The sequence below is a fragment of the Megalopta genalis genome, chromosome 1, assembly GCF_051020955.1.
Source record: "Megalopta genalis isolate 19385.01 chromosome 1, iyMegGena1_principal, whole genome shotgun sequence".
NCBI lineage: Eukaryota > Metazoa > Arthropoda > Insecta > Hymenoptera > Halictidae > Megalopta > Megalopta genalis.
The window spans coordinates 7,577,941-7,605,441 of NC_135013.1; the positions used below are offsets into that span (position 1 = coordinate 7,577,941).

General features: G+C 34.5%; 6 protein-coding genes and 1 long non-coding RNA gene across 16 annotated transcripts in view; 4 read left to right on the forward strand and 3 right to left on the reverse strand.

Annotated features, from left to right (window-relative positions):
• The first annotated feature begins 102 nt into the window (after positions 1 to 102).
• Rfwd3 (ring finger and WD repeat domain 3) lies at positions 103 to 3,322 on the forward strand. Of its 4 annotated transcripts, none has more exons than XM_033484503.2 (4): positions 103 to 817; positions 902 to 1,295; positions 1,585 to 1,695; positions 1,781 to 3,322. In XM_033484503.2, exons 2-4 carry the CDS (start codon positions 1,277 to 1,279, stop codon positions 3,265 to 3,267), a joined length of 1,617 nt encoding a protein of 538 aa, XP_033340394.1. In that variant the 5' UTR covers positions 103 to 817; positions 902 to 1,276; the 3' UTR covers positions 3,268 to 3,322. The 4 variants fall into 4 exon arrangements, with proteins under 4 accessions (XP_033340394.1, XP_076376287.1, XP_033340393.1 ...); XM_076520172.1 differs by having other exon boundaries at positions 902 to 1,019; XM_033484502.2 differs by having other exon boundaries at positions 103 to 1,295.
• An 864-nt stretch (positions 3,323 to 4,186) lies between these two features.
• On the reverse strand, positions 4,187 to 8,219 carry Ubc4 (ubiquitin conjugating enzyme 4). Of its 5 annotated transcripts, none has more exons than XM_076520202.1 (6): positions 7,488 to 8,219; positions 7,016 to 7,185; positions 6,302 to 6,454; positions 5,850 to 5,932; positions 5,602 to 5,765; positions 4,187 to 5,552 (listed from the first exon to the last, which is right to left on the reverse strand). In XM_076520202.1, exons 2-6 carry the CDS (start codon positions 7,148 to 7,150, stop codon positions 5,404 to 5,406), a joined length of 684 nt encoding a protein of 227 aa, XP_076376317.1. In that variant the 5' UTR covers positions 7,151 to 7,185; positions 7,488 to 8,219; the 3' UTR covers positions 4,187 to 5,403. The 5 variants fall into 5 exon arrangements, with proteins under 5 accessions (XP_076376317.1, XP_076376322.1, XP_076376319.1 ...); XM_076520207.1 differs by having other exon boundaries at positions 7,109 to 7,185; positions 7,488 to 8,178; XM_076520204.1 differs by having other exon boundaries at positions 4,187 to 5,540; positions 7,488 to 7,877.
• Prps (phosphoribosyl pyrophosphate synthetase) lies at positions 6,711 to 14,395 on the forward strand. 3 transcript variants are annotated; one of them, XM_033484510.2, is made up of 7 exons: positions 6,711 to 7,007; positions 8,657 to 8,864; positions 9,596 to 9,779; positions 12,283 to 12,306; positions 13,462 to 13,685; positions 13,757 to 14,090; positions 14,174 to 14,395. In XM_033484510.2, the coding sequence occupies exons 1-7, from the start codon at positions 6,941 to 6,943 to the stop codon at positions 14,264 to 14,266; spliced, it is 1,134 nt and encodes a 377-aa protein (XP_033340401.1). In that variant the 5' UTR covers positions 6,711 to 6,940; the 3' UTR covers positions 14,267 to 14,395. The 3 variants fall into 3 exon arrangements, with proteins under 3 accessions (XP_033340401.1, XP_033340400.2, XP_033340402.1); XM_033484509.2 differs by lacking the exon at positions 12,283 to 12,306 and adding an exon at positions 11,036 to 11,107 and having other exon boundaries at positions 6,718 to 7,007; XM_033484511.2 differs by lacking the exon at positions 12,283 to 12,306 and having other exon boundaries at positions 6,723 to 7,007.
• Positions 14,396 to 15,281: 886 nt separating this feature from the next.
• On the reverse strand, positions 15,282 to 18,176 carry LOC117228655 (metallophosphoesterase domain-containing protein 1). Its single transcript, XM_033484520.2, has 5 exons — positions 17,452 to 18,176; positions 17,149 to 17,293; positions 16,795 to 17,071; positions 16,465 to 16,691; positions 15,282 to 16,405 (listed from the first exon to the last, which is right to left on the reverse strand). The coding sequence occupies exons 1-5, from the start codon at positions 17,572 to 17,574 to the stop codon at positions 16,278 to 16,280; spliced, it is 900 nt and encodes a 299-aa protein (XP_033340411.1). The 5' UTR covers positions 17,575 to 18,176; the 3' UTR covers positions 15,282 to 16,277.
• A 207-nt stretch (positions 18,177 to 18,383) lies between these two features.
• Mcad (Medium-chain acyl-CoA dehydrogenase) lies at positions 18,384 to 20,866 on the forward strand. The gene is made up of 10 exons (XM_033484518.2): positions 18,384 to 18,542; positions 18,724 to 18,802; positions 18,908 to 19,075; positions 19,173 to 19,273; positions 19,349 to 19,429; positions 19,509 to 19,639; positions 19,713 to 19,821; positions 19,908 to 20,048; positions 20,127 to 20,399; positions 20,469 to 20,866. Exons 1-10 carry the CDS (start codon positions 18,528 to 18,530, stop codon positions 20,619 to 20,621), a joined length of 1,251 nt encoding a protein of 416 aa, XP_033340409.2. The 5' UTR covers positions 18,384 to 18,527; the 3' UTR covers positions 20,622 to 20,866.
• A 54-nt stretch (positions 20,867 to 20,920) lies between these two features.
• Positions 20,921 to 27,501, forward strand: part of LOC143259161 (uncharacterized) — a 217,426-nt gene continuing 210,845 nt past the window's right edge. Inside the window, exon 1 of the mRNA XM_076520253.1 lies at positions 20,921 to 23,111. Coding sequence (XP_076376368.1) covers positions 22,826 to 23,111 — 286 coding nt within the window. The 5' untranslated portion in view covers positions 20,921 to 22,825. The remainder of the gene's footprint in view (positions 23,112 to 27,501) is intronic.
• On the reverse strand, positions 21,627 to 27,304 carry LOC117228656 (uncharacterized). The gene is made up of 3 exons (XR_004492353.2): positions 27,150 to 27,304; positions 26,183 to 26,463; positions 21,627 to 24,929 (listed from the first exon to the last, which is right to left on the reverse strand). It is a non-coding gene; the product is annotated as an uncharacterized LOC117228656 (long non-coding RNA).

Genomic DNA, 27,501 nt, shown 5'->3' on the forward strand with positions numbered 1-27,501 from the left:
TGCTGATCGATCGACGCAATCAATTAGGCGGTGGTACTGTAGATAGCCAGTCAGCAAATGCTAAAGTATTTGCTAATCACGAAATCAGCATTCTATGCAATTCCGCAGAGTTGCATTCAACATGCTTCGATATCGGATAAATAATTTTCCTATTCAATACGTTATTAACACACATATTTAAATGTTGTATAAAATAAGATGGCTACGTTGACCAACGTTTAATACTGTAAGAAATTGTTATAACGATAGCTTGAAGTTCTCTCTTTCCAACGAGTTCAACAACATATTGTCCTAGGAATGATCTCTTGGTACAATTCTATAAAAAGTAGGGCCGCAACAATTGAATTTGGCACTTTTTTTTAATTGTCCTGCATTTGCCTTTGAGGACAACCAATCAACACAAAATCTATTATCTTATCTAAAGCCCGAAAATTACACGACAAATTATGAATTAAAACAATAAGTTGCTAGTAATCCTTACTAGTGGTTGATGAGATGCTGATTAACTAATTAAAAAAGAAAGCATATTTGTTAACTTAATTAATTTATCATCGCTCAATACGTGTCTCGCTGTAAACGTGTACATACTGTAGTTCTGATACATAATAATGTTATTTGCAAATGGCGATCAATATTGTAAACAAAATAACCTACAAGTATACAATTTGAAAATATTGACTTGATTGACGTTAATCATATGTGTTAAAAAAGTGACTGAAACTGTAATACGTTCTATATATGTAGTTGGTGAAATTGAAAAAATCGTATACGCTACAAATGTTTGTGAGCTACTGTTCATTGTTCGGCATTGATATATGTAATTCTTTGTAATAAGAAATAAAATACAATATTGCAAAGAGCATTTCGATGTGAAATTAAACAGGATGTTTTATTTTGTTAGTTATACATAATATACTTGGGATTTTGTATGCTGCACAAAGCTTAACTGACACACAAAAACAAATTACGCCGAGATAGAAAATTCGTTCAAATAAATTAACATTGAAACTAAATATTGTGTAAGTAGTACATTTATTGTATGCAATGTGAAAGCAAATATTTCGACGAATTGTGGCAATAGTTTCGTTCGGAAAAGGTCATGTGAAAATTCCATTGTATGTAAACATCTTTGTTGTCAACGACATACCACTTTGATTGTAAAGAAAGAAATACATTACTCTACCTTCTACGAAGGAGGAATTTGATCTACCTAATTTAAGTTGCTCTTAGTCCTTAAAAACTTACAAATACATATTTTCTATTCCATTCTTACCAAATGGAGGTTATGGACTACAGTAAGTGTTCACAATAAGTCAATTTTGTATAATATTTACGACAAAATGTCATGATTATATTGTTCTTAAATATTCAATATACTGTAAATGTGTAGACAAAATATTGAAACACTTTCATATAGTTTTATGTCATAAAGTAATGAAAATTGTGAGTTATTCCCTGTGTATTAATTTCTTTTATGTGTCTTTTGATATGTGTACTATACAAGTGTTTGTAGCAAGCGTATGCAGAATATTGTGACTATCTGCAGTTATACTAATAAATAATATTGTTAATTAAATACTAAAGGTGAAGAGAATTCACAAATGGAAGATATGGAAGATAATCACTCTGAAGAATCTGACAGTAACGACAATACTGATAATAATATACAAACTGAAGATCATGAGGAAGATACAAGTAAGCAATTTAATATATAACGCATATAATATTTATATTGTATAATGTGTACATTTAATATTTTTGTGTCTATCTGATACTATAGACGATAATGACGAATCAAAGGCAAAGAAAGCAAAAGAAGAATCTTTAGATGAATCTGAAGTTGATTCTGATCAGTCCTGCCCTATATGTATGGATTTTTGGACCAGCTCAGGAGAGCATCGTCTGTGTTGTTTACGTTGTGGTCATTTATTCGGACACAGTTGTATTTTGAAATGGTTACAAAGTTCTTGTACTAGTGCAAATCGCCGTTGTCCCCAATGTAATATGAAAGCTTCCGTTAAGGACATTAGAATGTTATATGCCAAAAAACTGACATCAATAGACACTGCTGAATTAGATGCATTGAAAACACAATTAATCAATGTCACGACTGAAAAGAATCGTGTAGAAATGGATTTGTCAAAGTATGTTCTTAGGCAGAAATTGTTCGAGCAACAAATAACTAGTATGCGAAATCGTATATCCGAGTTAGAAGCTCAGCAGTCAGAAATAACTTTGCATTCCGGTCAAAATATTTCCAAACATGTGATTAAAAAATTCCACCTAGATCGATCTATAGAGATATGTAAGGACGGTGGTTGTCGTGTACTGGACTATAACCCCTGGCACGGAGTCCTAGTTGTTTCTCAAAAATCAACGAACTCATTATTTTCGGGTTACGGTATTAAAAAGATTGATTCGGATAAGTTTCAACCACGCCAGTTCATTTTTCTACATTCGCAAGTCATAAGAGACGTTACGTTTAACACGAGCCAACACTCGATATTGCTTAGCGTTGGTTTTGATAAATGTGCGAAACTGATGGACATTAAAAATCACATTGTTATGCACACTTATCAAACGGATTTTCCACTGTGGAGTTGCTGTTGGTCAGGCGATAATTCAAATATATTTTTCGCTGGTGCCCAGAACGGATCATTAACGCAATTTGACATTAGACAAACTTCTGGAGCTGTAGAAACTTTGGATAGCCCTGGTGACAGATCACCAGTGGTTTCTCTAGCAACAGTACCTTCTAATCCTGGTAGTGGCATTAGTCGAGGAGGTTTCATTGCATGTCGTTTAAATACATGCTATGCATATGAACAGAAAGAGTCAAAGTATGTACCTAAACAAATATTTCTTGAGGGGCCATTTGTATCTGTATGTTACGATGAGAAAAGCAATCATGCTCTAATATCTTCTCGGCCAAATGCAAGGCAATCTCATGCTAGACACATAGTATGTACCATAGAAAAAGGTAATGACGAATCAACTATCTGTAATGTTGTACACACATTTCACGCTGGCAACTCTCAGCAGTTACTCTCGCGACCATGTTACATAAATACTGAGAATGATACGTTAATTGCTGCACACCAAGAATCTACAAGTTGTATATCTTTGTGGAGCATGTCCACTGGCAAACAAGTAAATACACTACCTGTATCTGACCCTGTTCTTGATATATGTGCAGTCGATGTTAATAGTAATTTATTTTTAGCGACGCTTTCTGCGAAAAAAGTTAGAATTTATAGTCATGGATAAACGAAATTGTTATAAAAGTAATGAAAAGTTTAATATAATATTTTGTATACCACAATCCATGCCCAAAGTGTCTTTAGCGTATATATCACATAAAGTCATCATTCAAAAAGCACAATATGACTGCCAATATCAAATTCCTTGCTGCATTTCCTACTTTAAAGTTTGAATACTGCTTCCATGCATAAGGTCATGTGATAAAAATTAATCTAAATAATTAAAAACAAATCTGTCAAGTACAAGTTTTTACTTGTTAACGTTTACTGTACATGCATAACTTGAACTGAGAAGAAATAGCAAAAATAAACTTGATAAGTTATCAATTACTTATTAACGACATATACAAAGAGTAAACATTTTGTGTGATTGTTATAAACAGCATTTAAAAATAAGATAATGGTTATAGAAATAATAAGTATGTTTATATATATATATATATTTCAGTAACGTGATTGATGATAGTTTGGAAAATGTACTGAACTTAAAATTATTGTGTACATATGTATGTATATATATTTTTTGTTACTAAATAATAGTAATTTCTGTGAAAGAAGTGAATCATATGATAAAAGGGAACTTGTATAAGTACTTTCAATGCTAGTCCTGAAAAAGTTATTTATTAATATTTTCGAAATATTAAATTACATTTAGGACGTTTAATGATATTGTAACGAATTATTTTCACAAATTAAACCATGTATACTTATTGCTTTAAAATAAGAAACTTTAAATCAAACTGATCGAAATTCAGAATCTAACACAGCCTCCATATAAATTATAAAAAGATGTAAAAAAAAAGTAGTAAAACTCCGTCTTTAACACTGCCATGGATATGATATTGTTTAATTATATTTAAACAAAATCTATGTAACATATATGGGATTATAATGCTGTACAAATAGTGTTTTAAACAAGTTCGAAATGTATTCTACATGTGCTAGTATTATATTTTATTCAGTTTATAGGTCATCATATTTCCTTCTTAAATTATTTATAAATCGGCAATTGTTCACAAACCATTCAATTTTATAAATACTAATACATAAGTTATATAGAAAATTGTATTTTCTGCCATTTTTAAACTGGATGTTTAGTGTGACTTGCAATACAATATTATCTGATGCTCTTTTATCAGTTTATTATAATCACTTGCAAATCGAATATTATCTCTAATAAGTGTAGTGAGTGCAATTTGCTTTTTAAATGTGGAATGTACATCTCCAGTTTCAAACACGGAAATCGATGCATATTCAGTAATGTATTTATAATTAATATAGCAAATTATAGAGTACGAAAACATAAACCATCACCGAAGATGTACAAATTTAAATATTAATAATACAGCATTTATGTTTACGATTCTTTTTACAAAGTTCATGTAACGCTAACAAGTTGTTATCTATTTCTGTAATGTACAATCAGGTCTAATTAAGATTAACTTCTATACGTTGTATAGAAATTTATAAAAAAAATCCATAATGAAATTATGAAATAATCATTATCTTTGTATTGATATAACAGGGAATAATGCACAGATATTAATCTACAAACAAAAAGATATCAAACACTGCGCTTTGCAAAAATGAATTATATTGTTTACTAAGTCTGAAAGAAATTGAACGAAACAATTTACAAAAATATAATTTTATAAAATATAAGGAAAGGCCAATGATTTAAAAATATTATTATTTATACAAAGAGATTTAATGAATGCTCAACACGTAAATCTACCCTTTTTTTTTTTTCTTTAAAAGAAACTTGATAAATGCATTGTTTCCTCCTTGTAACAATAAAAAATTTCGTTGCTTAAATAACATCATTAAAATTTTAATAAACGTAAGATGAAATTTTTCTTGATGAGATTCCTTTTCAAAACGTGGCTATCAAGTTGGACTTAACAGATTTTATTAGTTACTGTTCTCCATGCCTATCTTACAAGTTAAATAAATGACTATTATTTCAAGAATATTAAACCAATTTCTTGTGAATGTTTTTTACCACTGAAATATTGTCGTTACAAGTGCTGAATTTGATTATGAAACTGCTATGGTATCAATACTTGAGTGTGGTATTACAGAAGTTTTTGTAATGACAAAATGAGCAGTGCTTTTATATGACAGATTAACTATACAGTTATCACTAACTGAAGAGCTGCTCAGTGGCACGTTCCAAATCCCAATTATAAGATGATAAAGCAACTCTTGCATTGTGTTCCTCAATTCCCATATCTGTTAGCCGCCTTATTTTGTCATCTAAATCAGGCATCTTTGCTGGTCCTATAAGCATTCCTTTAATTAGACTAAAATATATCATCATTGATAAAACTGGTATACTTACCACCTGCATACACAAATGTCCAATGCTTGGCAGTTTGACGAAACATTTCTGGATGTTCCTTATACTGTTTAGCTACTACTGCATCTTGTGGATCATCTGGTTCAGCTGCAGCTAATAAAGCTTGCAATGACAACAATACTGTACGTAATGTCATGGCAGCAGCCCTAAAACGGTTATATTTATAATATTAGATGCGCTTACAATACTGAATAAACATACTATATTTTATACCATGTATCGGTATTTACCATTGATCCTTCAATATATCCAAACAAATAGCACCTGTTACTGAAGATATATTAGGATGCCATATTTTTGTTATAAATCGTACCTATAAGAAAAATTAAATTATTAGTAAATTATAATATTTATACTACAGAAGATTTACACATGTATTTAAATGATTACTTTTCATGTTTTAAACCTAGATGATGAATAAGAAAAGGGTAATATTAACAAAACTTAAATGTATATGAAATGTTTACCACCATTCTAGTACTGCAGTAAAAAGTAATTGGAAAATTATAATCATTGAACACTAAACAATAAATTCAATCATGTGACCCCACTCAAAAAAGATAAACTTAGAAATTGCTTTGTCATGTTTTAGGTTATATTAATCTGACTTAATCTCAAGCAGCATAAAATTGATTTTATATCATTAACATATATTAATCATATTGACTTACAAAGTGCTTACTTTAGGAGGATTGAAGGGATATGTCTCGGGAACTTTTATCTCGAGTACAAAATTACCTCCTTCATATGGTGTGTCTGGTGGACCCGCGATCTCACCTTTTAATTCAGTATAACTATCATTTACTAATTCAACCTTTATCGCACATTTTGCAACCTGCAACATAGTTTAGAGAAATTATTAGCAGAAAACATGTTTTCTGAAAGGATCGATTATATTCAAGTTGACTTGAAATTCTTTTTATAGGGACTTACATGACTGAATATATCAATAGTTTGCGTAACATAAAATTCATCTTATATCATAAACAATTGAAACTAATGATTTGCTAATCTAATGATTACTTCATTGCACATATTTCATACATAATAAATGTTTTATTGACATGTTTGTTCTCCTAAAGGCCAATTAAGTGCCATATATTAATAAAATGTAAATCATGGAATTTTTCAAATTGCCTACAGAAAATAACCAACGACCTATTGACACCAACGTTTGATAAGGAAATGACGTTCTCTTTCATAGTGATAATCGGTAGAATGGTTATAACACAAAGATTGTGATACAGCAACGCAATGTGCCTACGTATAAACATGTGAAATCAAACATTTGCATCAAAACATACGTAAGTGTGCATACAAAATGGATCTCCTAAGACAACATAAGGCCAAACAAGAATGTCAGTGCTCTCCAAAAATGAACAATCATGGTACGTACCATCCAAAAACAAAGATTTTCAGAAACATAGAAGAGATAAAACTTAATCAACAACATAACAAAAGAAAAATCAAAATTCACGCCGATACGCACGATTAAATTATCTTTTAATTCATTGAAGTATCTCTGTAACATGCAGGCAAGCTATGTACAGTCATATTTCTTCTTAACTGAAAATAATGAATAGAGAAATTCGTTTAACGTAATACAATGCATGCGTTCGTCTGTCGCATTCAAATAACAATTTTAAAATTAGGTGACAGTCAAAAATATCATACAACAGGTGCCTACGCTTTGTTCGCGGTGATTTTATCAACCAATGAATCGCGGTACATTTTTGTCACGCTACACATGAAATATCTTTGGAGCAATGTCATATAATTGTAAGATATTGTTAGGCAAATTCAATATCTCCGTTTAGCAAGAAAGGAATCGTATTCCTTAAAATCGTACGACGCTATTATTCACTCACCTCTTCGCTTTTTATAACCTCTTTAAATTCGCGTTTGATTCTCTGTGCCGCAATGTTCGCCATAGCTCCCGTATCGATGAGACGGTCAGCACACTGTCATCGTCATTCAAATAGATTAACGAAGTTCTCTGAGAGCGTCAACGTGCGCGAACTTTTCAGGTAATCGTACTCGAATTCGCTCTCTCTTTCTATTCAGAAAAACGATCGTTCTAACTCGTGCTCTATGCCAAAATCTCCGCTCACGGACACATCCAATTTATCATTCAATCGCCGCCGGCGCCACATTGATGGAGCAAGTTGACTGTCACCCGCTGGTGTCACCCTTTTGAATTTCGTCTACGTTCACGTCATTGTTTATTACGGCGCCAAATTGCAAATAGCGACGACTAAAACTCGATCGTATTTTAATTATTTAAAGATTTCGGGAAAAAAAACATTCTATAAAAATAGTTATTCTAAAGAAATCGCACAAAAATCCCCAGTATCTTAAGAAAAACCATAATTACGGTTCAATCGTTACGTAACGTACGATGACAGAATTCCAATTTCGCATTTCGCAAGAAATGTATGTCTGTAATACGTTAAACCGTCGTTAATTATATTTAATAAATACATGTATTTTTAAAAAATACGATTTATATTAAAAATTTGAAAAATGTTTCACTTTAATATCAGATATTCATACAAAACCACACAAAAATCCCCAGAATGATAAGAAAAACTTTAATCGCGTTTCAATCGTTCTATAAACGTACGATAATCATATAATTTTCGAATTGTGTACAAAATGCAATAAGCTAACTTATCGACAATTAAATTTCATGTACATGTGTACTGAAAACAATACGATCTATAATCGTAATTTGAAACACTTCATTCTAATAGTGACAGTTACTCGGCTCGGTGACTGTGAGGTTTAGTATTGCAGTAATCATGGCAGATGTAGTTGATGACGCTTCTAAAGGTATTATAAATTTCTCTCGCATTATCAAACAAGCTCGTTGATTTCGCAGTCTGTTATTCAGTCAGTAACAAATAGAAAACACACGATAAGAGATACGTTTGCGCGGTTATGCCCGACATTTGGTGGGCGGAGCATAGCAGTTACGTCACGTCCGGTTTTGGAAATGATCCCTGATTGGATAGTCCCTCCGTGGTTTCTGTTTTAGTGATGCCTGTGTCCCAGCCAGTGCGTGCCAAGAGTTTGTTACGCGCAAACTTAGAAAATTCTCGCGGACGACTTTTGCAAAGCAGAATGCCAAACATCAAAGTCTTCAGTGGCACCTCGCATCCAGATTTGGCTCAGCGTATTGTCGACAGGCTCGGCATAGACATTGGAAAGGTTGTCACCAAGAAATTTAGCAACCTCGAAACATGGTAATGGTCGCAATCACCGCTATAACCACGTTATTGTCATTGCCTTAAACTGAGCTTACGACCACGTGTCACACGATATTTCATTCACGTTCCTTCTTTCTGCTGTATTTTTTTACGGCCGATAGAGAAATTCAAGTATCCTGGCGTTACATTGTTAATATCTTTCGTTAATTTATCAACCCTATCGGGGTACAAACAACCCTGTCGCGCAAGGCCGGTTTCCCCGTGTTGCTAAACCGCGACGTTTAAGTTGAAGGTCAACTAGTACAATTATTAATACATCATCGTAATGAATTCTCACATCAATGAATCTTTGTAAGCGTTACTACACAATGCCGAGGAATCAGAGCGTCTATAGAATTTTTTAAACAAGTATTTAACTACCACTCCATTGTTCGCTCTTTTGTTTGTTTCTATTATGTAGTATGTAGTACAGGAATCCTTTTATGGAAAATATTTGATTATACAGAAAGCAATTTACATCTCGTAAATTAATCAATTCATGACATATATTATCGAGCGCCCGAAAAATTAGCATATAATAAAAATATTGATCAAACATGAATAATTATATCTACTAAATATATCGATTTTTTAATCTACTTGTACTCGTGTGCTATCGAATTGTACATTTTTATTTAATGTTTTCTGCATGTTTGCGTTCATGTTGATTATATAATAATATACTTATGAATATTTTCAATTATAATTATGGTTGATTTATGCTGTAGTGTGGAAATAGGAGAATCCGTTCGAGGAGAAGATGTGTACATTGTACAAAGCGGAAGTGGAGAAGTAAATGACAATTTGATGGAATTATTGATTATGATCAATGCTTGCAAAATTGCTTCAGCGTCGCGTGTGACAGCAGTAATCCCTTGTTTCCCATATGCGAGACAAGATAAAAAGGATAAGGTAAGCTATTCCATAAAAGGATAAATAATATATTATTATATTTTTGTGATCTAGCATAGTTTAATCATGGACACTTAACAGAATAATTCTGTAAAATTAATATAATTATATTAGTTATGATCTTACAGTTCTGTCCTTATTACATGGTATCTTTTAGCACATACACGTATGTACTTTCACTATAACATATCAAGTATGTGTCACAATGTTGTACCTGAATTGAACGTCAGTTATCTTCACAAAAAATTTGTCTATTAGTTCTTTACAAAACCTCTAATAAGTAATTAATCATTTTTACTGATGCAAGTCAATGTAATACTTGCATCATATGCTACAGCATTTTGTTACCATTATGATTGATGTAACTTATGTGTGTGATATCTGTTTTAATATAAAATATCTATATCATTATATAGACACATATTCACAAATTTGTATATATTCTCTTTTATCGATTAATATTTTGCCAATTAAAGAAGTATATATTAATTCTACTAAATAATTTAAGGGAGTATTCTGGTTTAGAAAAATGAGAAAGAATGATGTTTTTAAGTCAACATTTGTAGATTTTATTATAATATTAATAAAAATGTAAACCAAGGTTTATAGTGAAAGGCTTTGCAGTTTTGTGGTAAAAGAATCTGGAAATTAGCTCAAAATACTATATACATATACTTGTTTAGAATACCCCCTTAATATGATAATTTAATATTATTTATTAGTGCAGGAAAGAATGGAAATATACTGTGTGCAGTAGTACTCTGTAACATCATTAAAACTAATAAACTGTGTGAAGATGAAAAACTTATAAAATTAAACAGCTTACAGAAAGAAATTATGCTTCAGTGATTTTAATATTTTAGGTATATATGTAACAGTTTCCTAATTGATATATGCCATTAATTAACATAATTAAACTGCTTTGCATATGTAAATACAGTAGCCAATTATGTAGGAGAAAGTAATATTTTTAGAAAATAGTATCAAATGTAGGTTTTTTGATTCACGTTTATCATATGCCTACACTTTTGTAATTAAATGTTTTTTTTTATGTTTATCCCCTTAAACAAAGTATCTTTGACATGATATGCATACCCTGTACATACTGCAGATATTCCATGAAAATAGATTAGAATGTGGAACAGACTGTTTACATTTTCTGTAAACATAAGTAATTAAAACGAGGATATCACTGAATGTAGGTGGATATCTCGTTTGAGAAGAAGTTAAATTTTTTTTCTATGATATCTTCACAGGGTGGTGATGGAGGTGACAACTCAAATTCTAAGAAACAAATTGTCATGAAGTCAAACGAGTGGAAATTCAGGGTAACTTGTAGCGGTCTTTTTACACCCAATTTACGGTTTTATAGCTTTGCAACAAATCAATGGAGCAATATCATTTTTGGAACGCAAAACTTGATTTCTCATCATCACATAAAATGTGCTTGCAACATTTTTGCTTGTCTCATTGGGATATATTAAATGATAGAATTTATACTACAGATTATATTAATGTTGTCCCATGTAATATATATTATTTCTGTAAGATATAACTAACAGATGAAAATCAGATTCTAAATGAAATTACACGAAAAGTAACATGCAGTTTTAAAAACAAATGGGAGCAATTTGTCTGCTATAACTATACACAATGGTCCATTAGAGCATGAGTTTAGGAAATTAAGGGTATTTATCATACTACACGAATTTATATATCTTTAAAATTGTAGAAGTAAACTGTAAGATTTAATATACATTTGAATTTTAAAGAAAATGATAAAACATTTAAATCGTACACATGTTTGCATGAATTAATAATTGGAGAATATTAATATCGATTATGTTATACATTTGATATTATCGTAGTGCTTCATTTTATATTTCATATATAAAAAATTCTATGAATTGTATGGAATGTCGTAAGCACTCAGATAATATGTATGGAATAATATTGATGTCTATTACTCAAAACTAAATTGCCGAGGCTGTAAACAACAAATACATTATAAACTGAAGCATTGCGTTCAGTAAATAATCCAAGGTTATCAAGAGTTTGATAACCCATCTGAATATTGCAAAATCAGTATTCATCGAGGGGGGCCTTTCGTGCATTATAAGACCTACACCACTGCATATTAAATAAGCTTTATTCTATTAAATTTCTCAATTAAACAAATTATTCTTATGATACGTTTCAAATATTATTACTTGCATGATATAATATTTTTACGAACATAAATACAAAAATATGATTTATTTTATAAAGATTTAATAGAGCATGCAATACCATTAAAATAATATAATGGTATTTTAAATATATATTAAACATTCACAAATAAAATAATGTAAATTCTAGTGTTGGATAAACAATTTTTAAATAAATTTTTAAGTATTTTGTAGGTTTCTTATAAATTATATTGTAAGACTGTTAAAGATAAGCCTTCTTGTTAAAAGATTTATAATACATGCTACTAAGATTCTGAATAGTTGGGTATTTTCAGGATTTTGTGCCCGACCTCTCTACAGTGAGTATAAGAGCAATTAGATTGTCGAGTGAAGCGTTTGTAACTATAACTCGATGAAAAATTCGATTTGTAATATCACTTTTTAGTTTCTTACAGAATTTTCTTTGTAGGACTAACAAAACTTATAATTGTTGCTATATGGCACAATGGTACCCCCATGAATGAATGAATGAATGAAATATTTGGTCAAAGCATATTGATATTTGAATGAGAGGGCAAAATATTAATATAATAGCATTCTACATATATTTTTAATAATTTATGTACATATAACGGGGTACACAACTGTATGTTATATGGGTACTAATTTTTATGTTGCTAAAAATGTTATTGTCCAAATATACTAATAAGAAAAATGTGCCTATCTAATTAACAGAATAGTGCTTTGGCAAAAAGGAACTGTGATTGTGTCGCCTTATTAATAGTATGCAAAGCCTTAATTTAAAATTAAGTGACTTGCGAATACAATTTTTTGTTAAGGTGTTAACATTAGTCAGCTTTTGTGAAATTTATGCTCTCAACAAACAAGTTTATTAAGATGACCCAATTATAATCATTCTCCTAAGCACAATGCATTGATTATTATACTTCAACTTTCATTTTGTTACATTGTGTTAATTATAATGATTTAATAATATGTTTATCATGTTCCTTTGTTATAATTTAAAATTTACTAGACATGTTTGTTGTACAACTTCGTCGTCCTAAAATTTCCCTGTAAACAATTTACGAATCGAAATGCATTGTGTTCCATTTTCCATCTATCAGTTTGAAGTCCGCTTTACTTATACTTTTTGTTGAGTCTAACTGGGGTGCATTTGCAACATATATTTTTCCTTTTAATTTTTTTTCATGTACACATATGTACAAGGTATTTTTTATAACAAATAGTTCAAAATATGGCCATTGTATTCATATTTTGTCCCCTCTAAAGAATTCTATAACTTTTGTTCTTTGACATGTCTTTTCTTTTTTTCTATAGACAATGTATCAGGTTTTGTCCTATTTTATTTCTTGATTCACAACTTTTGGAAATGCTACAAAAACCTTTTAACAGCAATTTTTTTCGAATTGCAGGATATTTCCAGTTGCAAATGGACTTGAGAGACTCGCATAAATTTATGAAATTTAAATCGACAAATATTTATTTTTCAGAGTCGTGCGCCTATTTCGGCAAAATTGGTAGCAAATATGTTGTCGGTAGCAGGAGCTGATCACATCATTACAATGGATTTGCATGCTAGTCAAATTCAAGGTTTTTTTGATATTCCCGTCGATAATTTATTCGCTGAACCTGCCGTTTTAAAATGGATTAAGGAAAATATTGTTGAATGGCGAAACAGCATCATCGTTTCTCCAGATGCAGGAGGTGCTAAGAGGTAGTATAAAAATCCACGATTTTCCAATAAATCTTTAACTTCTTTTTTAAACATTAATTTCATTTAATTAGGGTAACATCTATCGCTGACCGATTGAATGTTGAATTTGCGCTTATACATAAAGAAAGGAAAAAGGCAAACGAAGTTGCCAGTATGGTACTGGTTGGAGATGTAAAAGATAGAGTTGCCATTCTAGTAGATGATATGGCTGATACTTGTGGCACTATTTGTCATGCAGCAGAGAAGCTTTTAGAAGCGGGTGCTACAAAAGTCTACGCAATTTTAACACATGGTATTTTTAGCGGTCCAGCGATCAGCAGAATCAATAATGCCTGCTTTGAAGCTGTTGTAGTAACAAATACCATTCCTCAAGATGGTCATATGAAGGATTGCCCGAAAATACAAGTAAGCTGATAGCTCTAAGAAAAGAAACCTTTATCAACCTTTAATAAACAAATTTTCTACATATTATTTGTATTTTGTTTTAGTGCATTGATGTATCAATGATGTTTGCTGAAGCTGTAAGGAGGACTCACAATGGTGAATCTGTATCGTACCTGTTTTCAAATGTACCGTATTAGATCCAAATCTTCCTGATAATGTACTCTATGAAACTGTGTAAGACGAGTGTATTCCTTTTACACGTGTTTACTGTTATTCATAGTTTAGTTTAAACTAATTTGTCTACAGGAAAAACCTTTAAATAACTATTAATGTCTTCTTTTTTTTAAATTGTAAATCGTATGTGCTCCTTTTTCGTTTTTTTTTGTTATATATATACATATGTATATATACGACCATATTTGTGTGGGACGAAATATTAGATAGATGAAGTGTATTGTCCACGTTGATCAAAAATAAGTTGATAATTAGTAGATACAAACAGGAATCCTCAGAATGAAATTGTGAAAAGTTAATTAAATTTTCACTAGGCTGCTACTTATAAATGCAGAATAATACATTACTATCTTGTTTAGAGTACAATTTGAACGGTACTTCGTTCTCTATCGGAACGTTAAGAGCAAAATACATCTATTATCGCGATGTGAACTGACTTTACGTTTATCCTGACTGTATAATTCGGGATAAAAAGCCTTGTCATGAGTGTACGTAAACACTCATGCGAAGTAATTACGCCATTAGAGGCATATCTCATTCTGACAAACATGTGGAAAAAAGTTTGCAATATTCATGTTAAATTTTTCACATGATCATACAAAGCATAAAAAAACGCTAGCTTTTTATAATTACAATATGAATGTGGTATTATATTTTAATATATCATGTGCAATAGAAGAATAACATTGAAGAGATATTGTATTTTTTTCGACTATCTTTTACTACCACAATTTTTTAAAACTAAAAACAAAAATGTGCTATTTATACAAACGCATTTCTATTGCAGAATATACTCTGTTCTTATTCAACAGAGAGATCTGACTTTACAATCATGTACTCTGTTAGCTTTGGACCAATATAACATGAAAATATAAGTCAATATAAATGCAACATTGTTTATATGCAAACTTTTCTTAATTCGATAAAACATGCCACCTGTTACTGAATTTGGTATTATAATAAATATTTCTACAAAAATGCAATTATAATTTTTTATTAATGTATTGGAAAAGTTATATACACGATTATTATATTGCTTTTAGTATAAAGTTAATTTAATTGAATGCCATAATTCTAATCTTTTATCATGTTTTAAGTATTTAGAAATACTTAATGTATTAAAAGTTGTAATTTCGTATGAAATGTAATTGAAATAAGTGTGCTCCTGAAGTACGATAATTTCAGTAGTTAATTATCAAATTAATAGACTAGCTCCGTTTCCGCAATTAAATACATATGTTGATCTACGGTCTATATGTTGCACTATAATACTCAAATTTTACTATATTTTATTGAATTGTATCATTCATTGTTTGATGCATTATACATAATGAAAAATGATGAAATGTGGTGAGCTGTAAAATCTATGAAATAAATTAACATGTTTCGTGATTGCATTATAAAATATTTTGTGCTTATAATGGTTAATAGTATAATTAAGATCTTATATATAATTTCTGAGTCAGCAAGATTGTGTAACATAAACCATAATTCAATTTTATAGTATTATGTGCAACTTAATGAAATATAAGAATCTTATAAATTAAATCTTATAAGATTCCTGTAATTTTGTTTGAACATCATTGAAAAAATATTCTACATTAATACAAACTGAAATTCTATTTAAGTATTAAAAATATTCTCTATTTACATGCTGCCTTATGTAAATAAGAATACTATAATAATCATATTTTTATATTTGTAAAAAAAATTATACATGACGAATTGAAGTTCAATACTTTCTTAATATCACAATGTAACACTACTATCACAAAATTGTAATTTATTAAATCCGCTTTGTAATTTTAATTTTTTGGAAAGAAGACGTCGATTACAGAAAACGACCAAAAATTGTAGAAAAAAATCATAAAATTATACTGATAAATAAAATTAAATACCCTATTTTCTGTTAATTATACATCCTATTTGCATAAAAAATGCAATTACGAAATTCGTTACTATGATTCTTAATTTTTATGATTTCTGAAAACCAGATGGTAATGTTATATCAAAGACCACCGGTAGATTACTTGGCAAGTAATTTAAATCACATGTTGATGCATTTATATATATTATTTTTCCATCAGATGAGATACCATATCCTGTTAAAAAAGGAAGCATGTAATCTTATTTTACATAGAAGAAAGAAAATTAAACATACCTTCATGGATGTGACCAAACACATGATACTTTGGTTTAACTCTATTTTGCACTGTGGACAATAATTCTACACATCCAGCTCTTACTCCACTACAGCATAAATCTCCATGTCCTACAGGAGGAGTATGTGTTATAAGAATATCCGTATCCGACGGTATCATCTCCCACTTCGAAAGGCAGGCTTCACCACGTGGTACATTAAATGCCCATTTGCAAAATTCTGGTTGCCTAAGAAAAAATAGATATTTACATCCAAACCATAAGTACAGTTTCTAAATAAATATAATTTTCTATTATATATTCTGATACACTGCCACTTTAGTGTACTTACCATGGCGTGCCATATATTTTTATTCCATGTATGATAATTTCAGAATCTTCTAAATAAATACAATTTGTCAAGTAATCTTTAACATTGCTAGTTTGTATGGCTTCTTGCAAAGTATCTTTAGACATTCCCAGCGTAGGTATGTTATCCAAAATACTGGTCCCTGTATGTTTCTGACGTTCTCCACTACTATGCATCGTAAATGGATGAGTAAACGTAGAATCGAAGCTAAGCTCATGATTACCAGCAATAACAATTTTATTTTTATGTGGCAAATTACCTAGGGCAAGAATACTTTTAATGTACATTAGTAAAATACATTTTCATATATAAAAAGTTGTATTTTAAATTATTCACCAATCCAGTTATTAAATTCTATGACTTCTTGTAAGCTACCACACTTTGTAAAGTCTCCTGCATGGATAAAGACATCTCCCATAGGTATATCGAATTTTATAAATGGTGTTAAGGAATGAGTATCACTCATACAGACAACACGAAGCTGAAATATAAAAATAAATAGGCCATATCTAATGGAACTGTTATCATTTTCTTTCTATTGTAGATAGGATTGCAACTGCATCAATAAACACGTTGACATTTTTAGGTTAGCTTTAAGCAGATAAGTTAAGATAACAAAACATAATCTTAAAATTCAACCTTATCATTTGGAGCTTCGCCAGTTGGAAGCTTGGCATTTATTTTAATAACTTTTTGTTCCTTTGACAATTCACTCCAGGCTTCTGTTGGATTGTGTGTCAGTGGATGTATCTCTATCTTCATGCTGAGACGATTTTGATATGCGATTGTCAATTGCAGTTGTTATTAAAATAACAAATTCAAATTGGTGTGCATTATATACACTCGATCTATTTTATAAACGTATTAATCTAACTTCATTTTATACATTTTACCTACAAAAATTGATGATTGTTTCATCAATGATAACTTTAGGTTGGGTTACTGTCATTTATTTACTTTCTTGTTACATATAACTCAAACAATTGATCTTTTTTACATAATATTGTTACATGTCAAATTATCCATTACTAGATACTCTTGTAATATCCATTCTAATCTTTTAAATCTTATAGCAATAATCAATTTTCTTTTAATATTCAAATATTGGATGTGATCAAAATTTTCGCGCCCAATTTCGTAGCTCAACAAAAGATTTTCGTTCGCATATAAAAAATCATCCTGTGAAAACATTGTAATTTCAATTTAATTTAATTGATGTATTTTATTTTAATTTATATATTTTAGCGTGATCGCACTAACTGCGAGATCATCAACGATGTCACTTATTTTTTTCTTGTAATCTTGTAATCATATTTTTATTTATAAAGTTAAGTCGCAACAATGACCAATCAGCAACGTATGTACATGACATCTTGAAATATCTGTACCTGACATTTAATTTAATATTTTCTACTGTATATGTAATAAGGTTCAAAACATTTCGAAGTGAAATTTACAGTGTAGTTTTGTACTTTGACCATCAGACTTTTTATTTGGACTTTGGCATCAGTTATTTTTTGTTTCGCATATTTTAAGTGTAAGCGGCATCCATGTTTTCTAATTACAGAGATACATGATAAAGTAAATGGATATTATAAAAGGCGTTGGAAAGTGCTAGTCATTAATGTGTTGACCGATATTTAGTACATATACATCAATTTTCGTGATACAAAGTTATTTCACTAATACAGTGTAAACAAAAAAAACGACAGAAAATGTTTTCACGATCGGTATGTAATAATCCATCCACTTTAAAACATATGCGATCATAAAAGAAATGCGAAATTAATAGAGAAAATGAAAAATCTTACATGGAAAAAACTTTTTATATGAAGAGATTAAAAATTAAAAATTTTGTTATATATTATTAAGTTATTTTAACTATAAATTAAGAGAACATATGTTTCATAGGTGCTCAAAGGTGTAAAATGTCAGAAAATGTTGCGAACTTTCTCATCAAATTCAGAACTCGCTATGGGCTACAACTTTGGTTAGTTTAAAGAATATAATATATGTAACTATATCGTATTATAGATTTTTTGGTTTTATTATTTTACTTATAGATACATTTCATGTATTCTTTTTTCTACATTAGAATTAACAGATACTCAAAGGGAGATGCAAGAGTTAGCACGCAAGTTTACAAAAGAAGAAATTATTCCAGTAGCTGCTGAACATGATCGGACTGGAAAATATCCATGGGATATTATTAAAAAAGCTTGGAGTTTGGGTCTGATGAATAAGGAAATTCCTCAATACTGCGGTATAATTATGAATTCATTAATTATTATATAATTAGAGTCACACACACATCATTTGTATCTAGTTTTTAAATGCACAAAAACATCTTGTTATTATAGGGGGAATGGGACTTGGCACTTTCACAAATTGTCTAGTTGCTGAAGAATTTGCTTATGGTTGTACAGGAATATCGACGGCAATAGAAGGATCAGGATTGGGTGTAAGACTTTTTGCATAACAATAGTTGCCACAAATTTGTAAAACAAACACATTGTACATTGTACGTATGTTTTAGCAAGCTCCGGTAATTTTAGCTGGTACAAAAGAGCAACACAAGAAGTATCTTGGAAGATTTCTCGAAGAACCACTTGTATCTGTAAGATGACTGTATATAAAGTTTATCCTGTGTACAAAACAAACGTAGATATCTGTTTTCATAATGTAAAAAATTACAGGCCTACTGCGTTACTGAACCCGGTGCTGGATCAGATGTAGCAGGTATTAAATTAAAGGCTGAAAAAAAAGGAAATGAATGGGTCCTTAATGGTACCAAAATGTGGATAACAAACGGCGGTGTTGCTAATTGGTAAAATCAGTTTACTACAAAATACAATATATATCTTATATGACGTGTATATAATATATACTTATTACTACAGGTACTTTGTATTGGCTAGATCAAATCCTGATCCACAAGTACCACCTAATAAAGCTTTTACAGCTTTCATCGTCGAACGTGAAAGCGAAGGCTTGACACCCGGCCGCAAGGTAAGTTTTCTGATTATCCAAGAGTTATTTAATTTAAAAAAAATAGCATCACCCACTAAGAGATAATTTTGTTGTGATGTCCGAAGGAAATAAACATGGGTCAAAGAGCTTCTGATACACGAATGATAACTTTCGAAGACGTACGGGTTCCAGAGGAAAATGTTTTGGGCAAAGAGGGCGAAGGTTTTAAAATTGCTATGCGAACCTTTGACAAAACTAGACCCGCGGTACAGTAAAACTGATGATTTACATAATAATTGTATTATTTAGACTTTTTTTTCAATTATGTGTTACTATTTTCATAGGTGGCATGTGCAGCTGTTGGTTTGGCTCAAAGAGCACTAGATGAGGCCACGAAATATGCATTGGAACGTAAAACCTTCAACAAACCAATAGCAGATCATCAAGCAGTGGCATTTATGTTAGCGGACATGATGATTGGCGTTGAAACGGCCAGACTGGCCTGGATGAAAGCTGCTTGGGCATGCGAGCGAGGTCTTCCAGCCGGAACACTTGCCAGCGTTGCAAAATGTTATGGTGCCGACGTAGCCAATAAGTGTGCAACGGACGCTGTGCAAGTACGTAATTAAATGTAACAAAATATGTTCCTACTTATTGTTACCTGATTTAACTGAATTATTTTACAGATTTTCGGTGGTGCTGGTTTTAACTCCGAGTACCCGGTAGAAAAATTGATGCGAGATGCAAAGATATATCAAATATACGAGGGTACAGCGCAAATTCAAAGACTGATTATTTCTCGTGCTATTTATGCCGAGGCTAAACAAAGAGCCGGCTAAGCGATTAAATTAGATTACAAATGTTGAAACTTATACTTGAATGAATTTTACATTTAAGAAAATGTATATACGTCACAGTAGTAAGCGTTAATCATTGTGAAAGTATTTTATCATTGTTATGATATATCAACATATATTTTTATACAAATTTATGTCTATTAAGAACAAACATTTTATAACTCTTTAATACAGCGCCTTCATTGTATCAGGTTTTTTCTACTGTTTAATAAAATTGCATAAAAATATTGTTGTATCTTTGATACGGTGGTTCGATGTTTCATATTTCGCGGTTTCCGATGCCAGGTAGCGCTGCAGACGTTGTCCGAAAGCGTTAGTCAAGTGTATTGTACAATGAAAAGGGATTACATCGCATTATGTCCGTCAGGCCATAGTTTTTACATGGTTATATTTGGTGAAGTCGTGCGTGACGAGTTATGCAACATTCGGTGTAAAAGCGCCCCATAATAGGACGTCCAGATATTGTGACACTTGACCTACTTAGACAGTATCGTCGTATTTAAGACAGTGGTAAATTGACAACATTTATAACGCGAAAAACGCATTTGACAGCCTTTCAATTTGCAGATTCTAAATGCTTACAAACACGAGAGAGCAGAGAAATCCTTCGGAAATTGCGTCTTTCCGTAATACATTATTGGAACACAGTGCCGTGTCTAGTAGAGCCTGGTACCCATATAAAGCTGTGGTCGATACGTTCCTTCTTTCGAATTACTTTCGCTTTTTCTCATGCTCGGTATCGGATAATTGAAAACGAACAATTACGATACCCATTCGAGCGTTCGAGACATTGTATTTAAAACGATAAAATACATTTGCAAACTCTCTCCCTTGATAAAGCGGCATTTACGACGGTCGTCCAATATTTTCCCTTTCGATATCCACTGCCGTGCCTGCAAATCTCAAAACGGGTGCGCACACTATATGTATCTTGCAGAATTTATTATACATCGATTGTATCAAATGAACTACCGCAAAGAAACAGCCTGTGGATTACGCATTATATTTATAACAAAGTAAGATCTCGTCTGCACAGATTACAACAGTTCCGCGCCATACGCGTGCGAACAAACGAGAGAAATATTTTCACTGAAAATGTACGATCGTACGCGGACGGAGATTCGATTAATACATCTGTAAGCTAATTTTGCGAGGGTCTCGAGAAGAATCCGTATCAACGGACGAGGAGCTGATATTTTCACATCCGCATGAATTCGCACTCTTCGATATTCAAAGTATAACGATGCCCGACGAAAAGATAGTCGCATAGCAAATAAATTACAAGAAATTTTCGAGTCAGTAGTATTCGTACCCGTACGTCGAATTTACTTGTGAACCACGGTATATACACACAGTACAAATAACATTGAAGCACACAATGCGGCCGGAGAACTTGTCCGATTGCACCAGCATCGAACGCAAGGCCGTGAAATCGGCGACCACATAGATGTAGCAGAACGATGGCAACGATCGAAAGTCGATCACCGGGAAAAGTGAATTCGGGCCGTGTCAGTGATACAGAAGACGATCCGCGGGTCCATCCGGCGAGAGTACGGTCCTGGAACTCGTGCTGTCAGAGCGCAACGGTGCGCCGGACGCTCGCTTGACTAAGGGAGTGCCCGTCCCGATGCAAAGTGTAAGTGAAGTGGCCTACAGACCTACATTTGTCTAACGTTCGATTTTTTTCGGGCCGCCGGACAGGAGGTTAATAATCCGCGCGGGGCTCATTTTTCCGCGGGCGTGTGTGATGTCGCTGTTGTGTGATATACCGATGTTTGGTTGAAAGAGACGGTGTAGTTTCGGTACGCTCAGACGGCGCTGGCCGGCGCGGGGAGCGTAGTAGTAAAAAGAGAGGAGGATAGCAAGAGCTTGCGCACACGAGGAGAGACGGAAAGAGAGAGAGACAGACGAGAAGAGTGGGACGGAGAGGGAAAAGCCGCGGGTTAGAGGGAGAGAGAGAGAGAGATATAGAGAAAGAGGGAACAAGACCGACCGACCGACCGACCGACCGAGCGCGCGCTTCTCTCGGCTAGACAGAGAGAAAGGAAGCGAGACAGCCAGATAGATAGACGGGGGTGAGAAAGAGACCGAGGACACGTAAGAGAGTGTAGGTGTACCTCGAGAGAAGTGCGTGCGCTCGGGAACGACGTGCAGGAGGAGGGACCCCCGTCTGTCTGTCTGCTGGAATGCACGAGGGCCGAATGGCTACAGGGACAGGGGAAGGTGGGGGCCACACGGCCCTCGAGAACACGACCGCGACGGCCCTTACGGAATCATCGTCATCTTCCTCCTCCTCGGTACCGACGATCCTGACCGAAAACACGGCCGCGGCCAATCTGGCTCTGGCGGGACCTCAGCAGCCGGGCCTTCATCAGGTACAGCAGCAGCAACAGGCGCAACAGCAGCAGCAATCGCATCCGCGACCGCGGGTCAGCCTGGTCAGCGATCTGCCACCAGCGAACGATGCTGCAGGTAACCTCAACAACTCATTTCTATGGCCCCGAGTTCTTTGTTGCCGTAGCGTACCGCTTGCCAAACTCCTTTCTTCTGCTTCGCTCTGTCTGCTTCACTCTCACTCTCCGCCGTTTTCTCTTTCTCGCTTTCGCTTTCAGCTGTCTCCCTCTCTTTTCCCGTCCGCGATCTTTCGTCCTTTTCTCGCATCCTTCTCTCGCTGACGTTACACGTTGTCCCACCGCCCGCCTCCTTCCCTCCCTCCCTCTATCTTTCTCTCTCCTTTCCTCCCCACTCCATCTCTCTCACACGCTCGCCCAGCATCTCTCTTCCGCTCGGACGCGAGTTATCCGTCTCTCTCTTGACTGTTCGCTACGCCGCATCGATCTCCCTCGCTCCTTCGACTCGGTCCACTTCCGAAGTTACAGGTACTACACGCGGTCTCCCATTCTTCCTCATTGCCGCAACGTGTGAGCACGATGTTTTTAAGCGATTCCGTGACCACGTAGCCTCCGTAACAGCCGTGCATCTCCTCTGCTCGCGCGCATCCAGCAACAATGGGACACGGAACGTGGCGGTACACGTTTACGCAGCGCACTTCGTTACCACGAGTGCCTCCAATGAAACACTTTCAGGAATGAATTTCCTTCGGCGATGGTCTAGCGGACACTCGGAGCCCGTGAATCCTGCGTCTCACGCCGCCGAGCTTCGTACCTTGAAACTAACCTCAAAAACGAACGTCGGGAACGCCGATGTTCGCGTGCAGGCCCATCTATGCATATGTGGCGCACGTGAATTTCGGAGCGACGTTTTATGGAACGTCTGCAGCGACGTTTAGAAAAAGGAAATGCTGCGAAGAATATTTAACGATACGACCCTATCGATCGCCGGCATTCACGGCGAATATAGACACAAGAATAATATGTTTATTTCTGTAGTAATTTCTTCCGTGGATCACCGCCGAGGCTGAAGAAAGCACGGCAGCCGCCGCGGCTCGTCGATGAAAAATCCGTTAAGTCGCGTCGATCGTCGGATCGACGGTCGAGCGTGGCACGATCGATCGCGACCATTCAAATATTCGCGGCTACGGCAGCCGCGCGCCATGCGGTATGCGCAACAGGCGTTTCGGCGCAAATTCCAAAGCGAGGAGGCGAACACGACGGGGCTCTCCCGCGGCCTCAGATTTAGAACAGATAGAGAGCCTCCTCCGAGCGTTTCATTATGAGCGTTGCGCCGACCCTTCGTGGACAAAATAGCGATTCGATGAAATCAGCCGCACGGTTGCCTTTATTCACGCCGGCGCGGACCTCTCCCCTTTTTCGTCCCCTCTTTGCGCCATCGTTACCTCGTCGTGCCGCTCCGCGCGTATGCATAGTGGAAAGATCGCGAGACGTGTCTTTTTCTTTTTCTTTTTTTTTTTTCGCTAAAACAATGCCCGGTTATTGCCTTTTCACGAGCTCTTTCCACACCGCGTGTCTCCCCGGCCGTCTCTTTTTCGTCGTCCCGTTACTATGTTTACCCGGTCGAACGAAGGTTTCACCTCTCGTAAAAGTATCTCGTCGACCCGGCGACTTACCCCCTCCCCCTCGCCGTCCCTTGGCCCGTTGGAACGCGAATCCGTGTCAAAGTGCTCCGTCGGGCAGGAATATCTAATTACTCGGTAAACAAGTAGCTTTCGCCTCGCGAGACCAGCTGCCTGCTTCGCAAACGACTTGGTCCCCGGTGGTCGTCGCCTTCGTATCGCTCGTTGTGCACGGGGCTCGGGGTCCCAGTGGAACCCAGGGGCTGATCCAGTTGGCCGAAATTATCTCTGTCAGTCGGCCGATGCGGCGCGCACGCCTGTCCAATCAGTTTAATTATCGTTAGGCTGCGGATTTTATGCGATTACGACGGAAACGTGTTAATTGAAAATAGCGAGAAGATCGGTAGAAACTAATTTGTACTCGTTCGAACTTAACCCCTTCACGTGCACGCTCGAGTTAACTCGAGCGCGCTAAACTGGCCACCAAACTGTGCACACTCGAGATAATTCGAGCGGCGTTGTACTTTATGTTGCTATAATTTTTCACACTCGAATGCAATCGAGAATTGAAAATAACAATGTGAAAGCAAAAAAGAAACAATCGTTTTATATAAAAGTATAAAATATATCCTTTTTCTACGTATCATTTACGACTTATCTCTTCCTTGTGAGCCGCTTTCCGACAGCGTATTCATATTCAGATTCTGATTCGCTCATATTTCAATATATATTTTACTAAAATATAATGTAAAATAAAATATAATAATAATAATAGTAATATTCTGAAAATTAGAAATCATACCATTTGTATAAATATTTAATATTTTTGTATTTTTGTAATTTTCTTGCCAAGACAACGTTCTAAATTGTGTTTTTTTACATTAAAAAAAATTGATCTTTTTTGGCCGGCCTTTTTAAAAAAAACTGTGCATTAAGGGGTTAATTAAAATGATTAAAGAAGACTAAGATATTTTGTGATCGGCTCCTATGCGGCAATTAACCCTTAGGGGACCAAAACTATTTATTTCCAGTTTACACACTGCCAAGTCCAGTCCGCTGTTTTTCAGACGAAGAGAAATTTTTTACTGACAATTTTTGTATCAAATATAGAGAAGAGATATTCATTTTTCTTAAAAATAAAACTTCGTTGATATATTTTCATCGAAACAATCGTGCCTATTCCTTCAATGTTTCCTGCCAGATTTTACGGTTTCATTGATTTCTGCCGCGTGTATGGCGGCATTTGACCGTTAAGGGTTAATCTGGCAATCGATGCAGACAATTCTTATTTTGCATAGAGATCCGCAGTCTAATTATCATTCATTAATTACCTATGCCTTCCTTCTATCCCGGGTGTTACAGTATTTTCTTTCCAGAAGCTAGGTCCGAAGCATGTATAAATTTGATGAACCGATTTTAGGTTGCTGTATTGTTGTTGTTTTTTTTTAATTTGTTTGTATTGTATTCGACAACGATGCAATTATTGGATGGATAGATCAACTTACATTTCAGACGGCTTATGGATCAGAGACGATCCAAAGCTATTTTATAAATAAAAAGAAAAGCTTACATTTCATCTAATCCGACGACGAAATCCATGGTTCCCGTATGTTCCAAGAAACAAGGAAAAGGAAAACAGTCTTTGTCTTTGCGAATATCATTTCATTCAGTTGGTAGAAGCGCGCTTGTAGCGTTTCCTTCAGAAATAGTTTTGTTTCTCCTTTGGCGTTGGTCCCGTGCCAGTTAGGGGAGGATCCGAACAGAGGAGCAACGTGTTAAAGCGAGGTAGACATTTTTGGAACGTGTAAGCTCTGGTGACAAGACGCGTCGTCGTCGGTTTCTCGTTTTCTTCTAACCACGGCGCATGGAAAATTAAGTCGATTATATACATAACAAATGCCAATCGTCGGCTGACGTTCTCGTTATCGCGTTCCGATTGTTAACACTATGCCGTCCGGTGGCATAACCTTGACATAACCTTGACATAACATGATACAACGATTTTCAGCGGTGTCTCAGAGTCACCACTCGAGTGCAAAGGATTAACCCTTTGCGGACGAGTGTCGGCAAACAGCCGCCCAAGTCTTTTCACCGTTGCGAACGAGTGTCGGCAAATAGCCGCCCAAGTCTTTTTACCGTTTTTTTTTATATTAATTTATTAACACTATGCAAAAACTATCTGTTGTATGCCGGCGGTACCGCTTCGGTGCCATTTTAAAAAACTGAAGTAACATTTGAGCTATATTTCTTGGGTGTTAAAAGGCGGCGAACTAACTATAGAGCATCGTGCTTATTTAACTAAGAATTAAGCACGAAAATTCTTGGATGACTTATCTTAATTTCAGGAATCTGTATTACACCGCCATCTTCGAGATTCTTTTTAAAATCTAAAATTTCCAAGCTATTATGCCGGCGTCAAACAAACGAATCGTAACTAAGATCCGCGGACGGCATAGTGTTAAGCACTTCGGTTACGTTAATATAACAAGGTATATTATACTTAGAATGCTTTCAATGAAAAAGCAAATTGTACATACCTATTTCAGAACCGTTCGTAATCCGATCTCTCTCGAATATTCTCCGAGAAATGATAATTAACGCAGAAGGTTATGTTGTTGGAACGAGGATCGAGGAAAAAAATATGTGCTGCGTTAGAGACGATTACGTTCCGACTGACCGCACGCTGCATAACAGTGTAAGCTGACAGACAATTGCGCTGATATTCCCTAGCTATCTAACTTTATCAGTTGGCTAGCTATTTTTATCATGAAGCCAGTCGGACGAATTTCACCCTTGGCTAGATTGGAGAATTCCTCTAATCTAGAGGACCTAGATGATATCTCTCAATTTAGTGTCAACAACTAGGCCCAACAAACTACTATTAGGGCC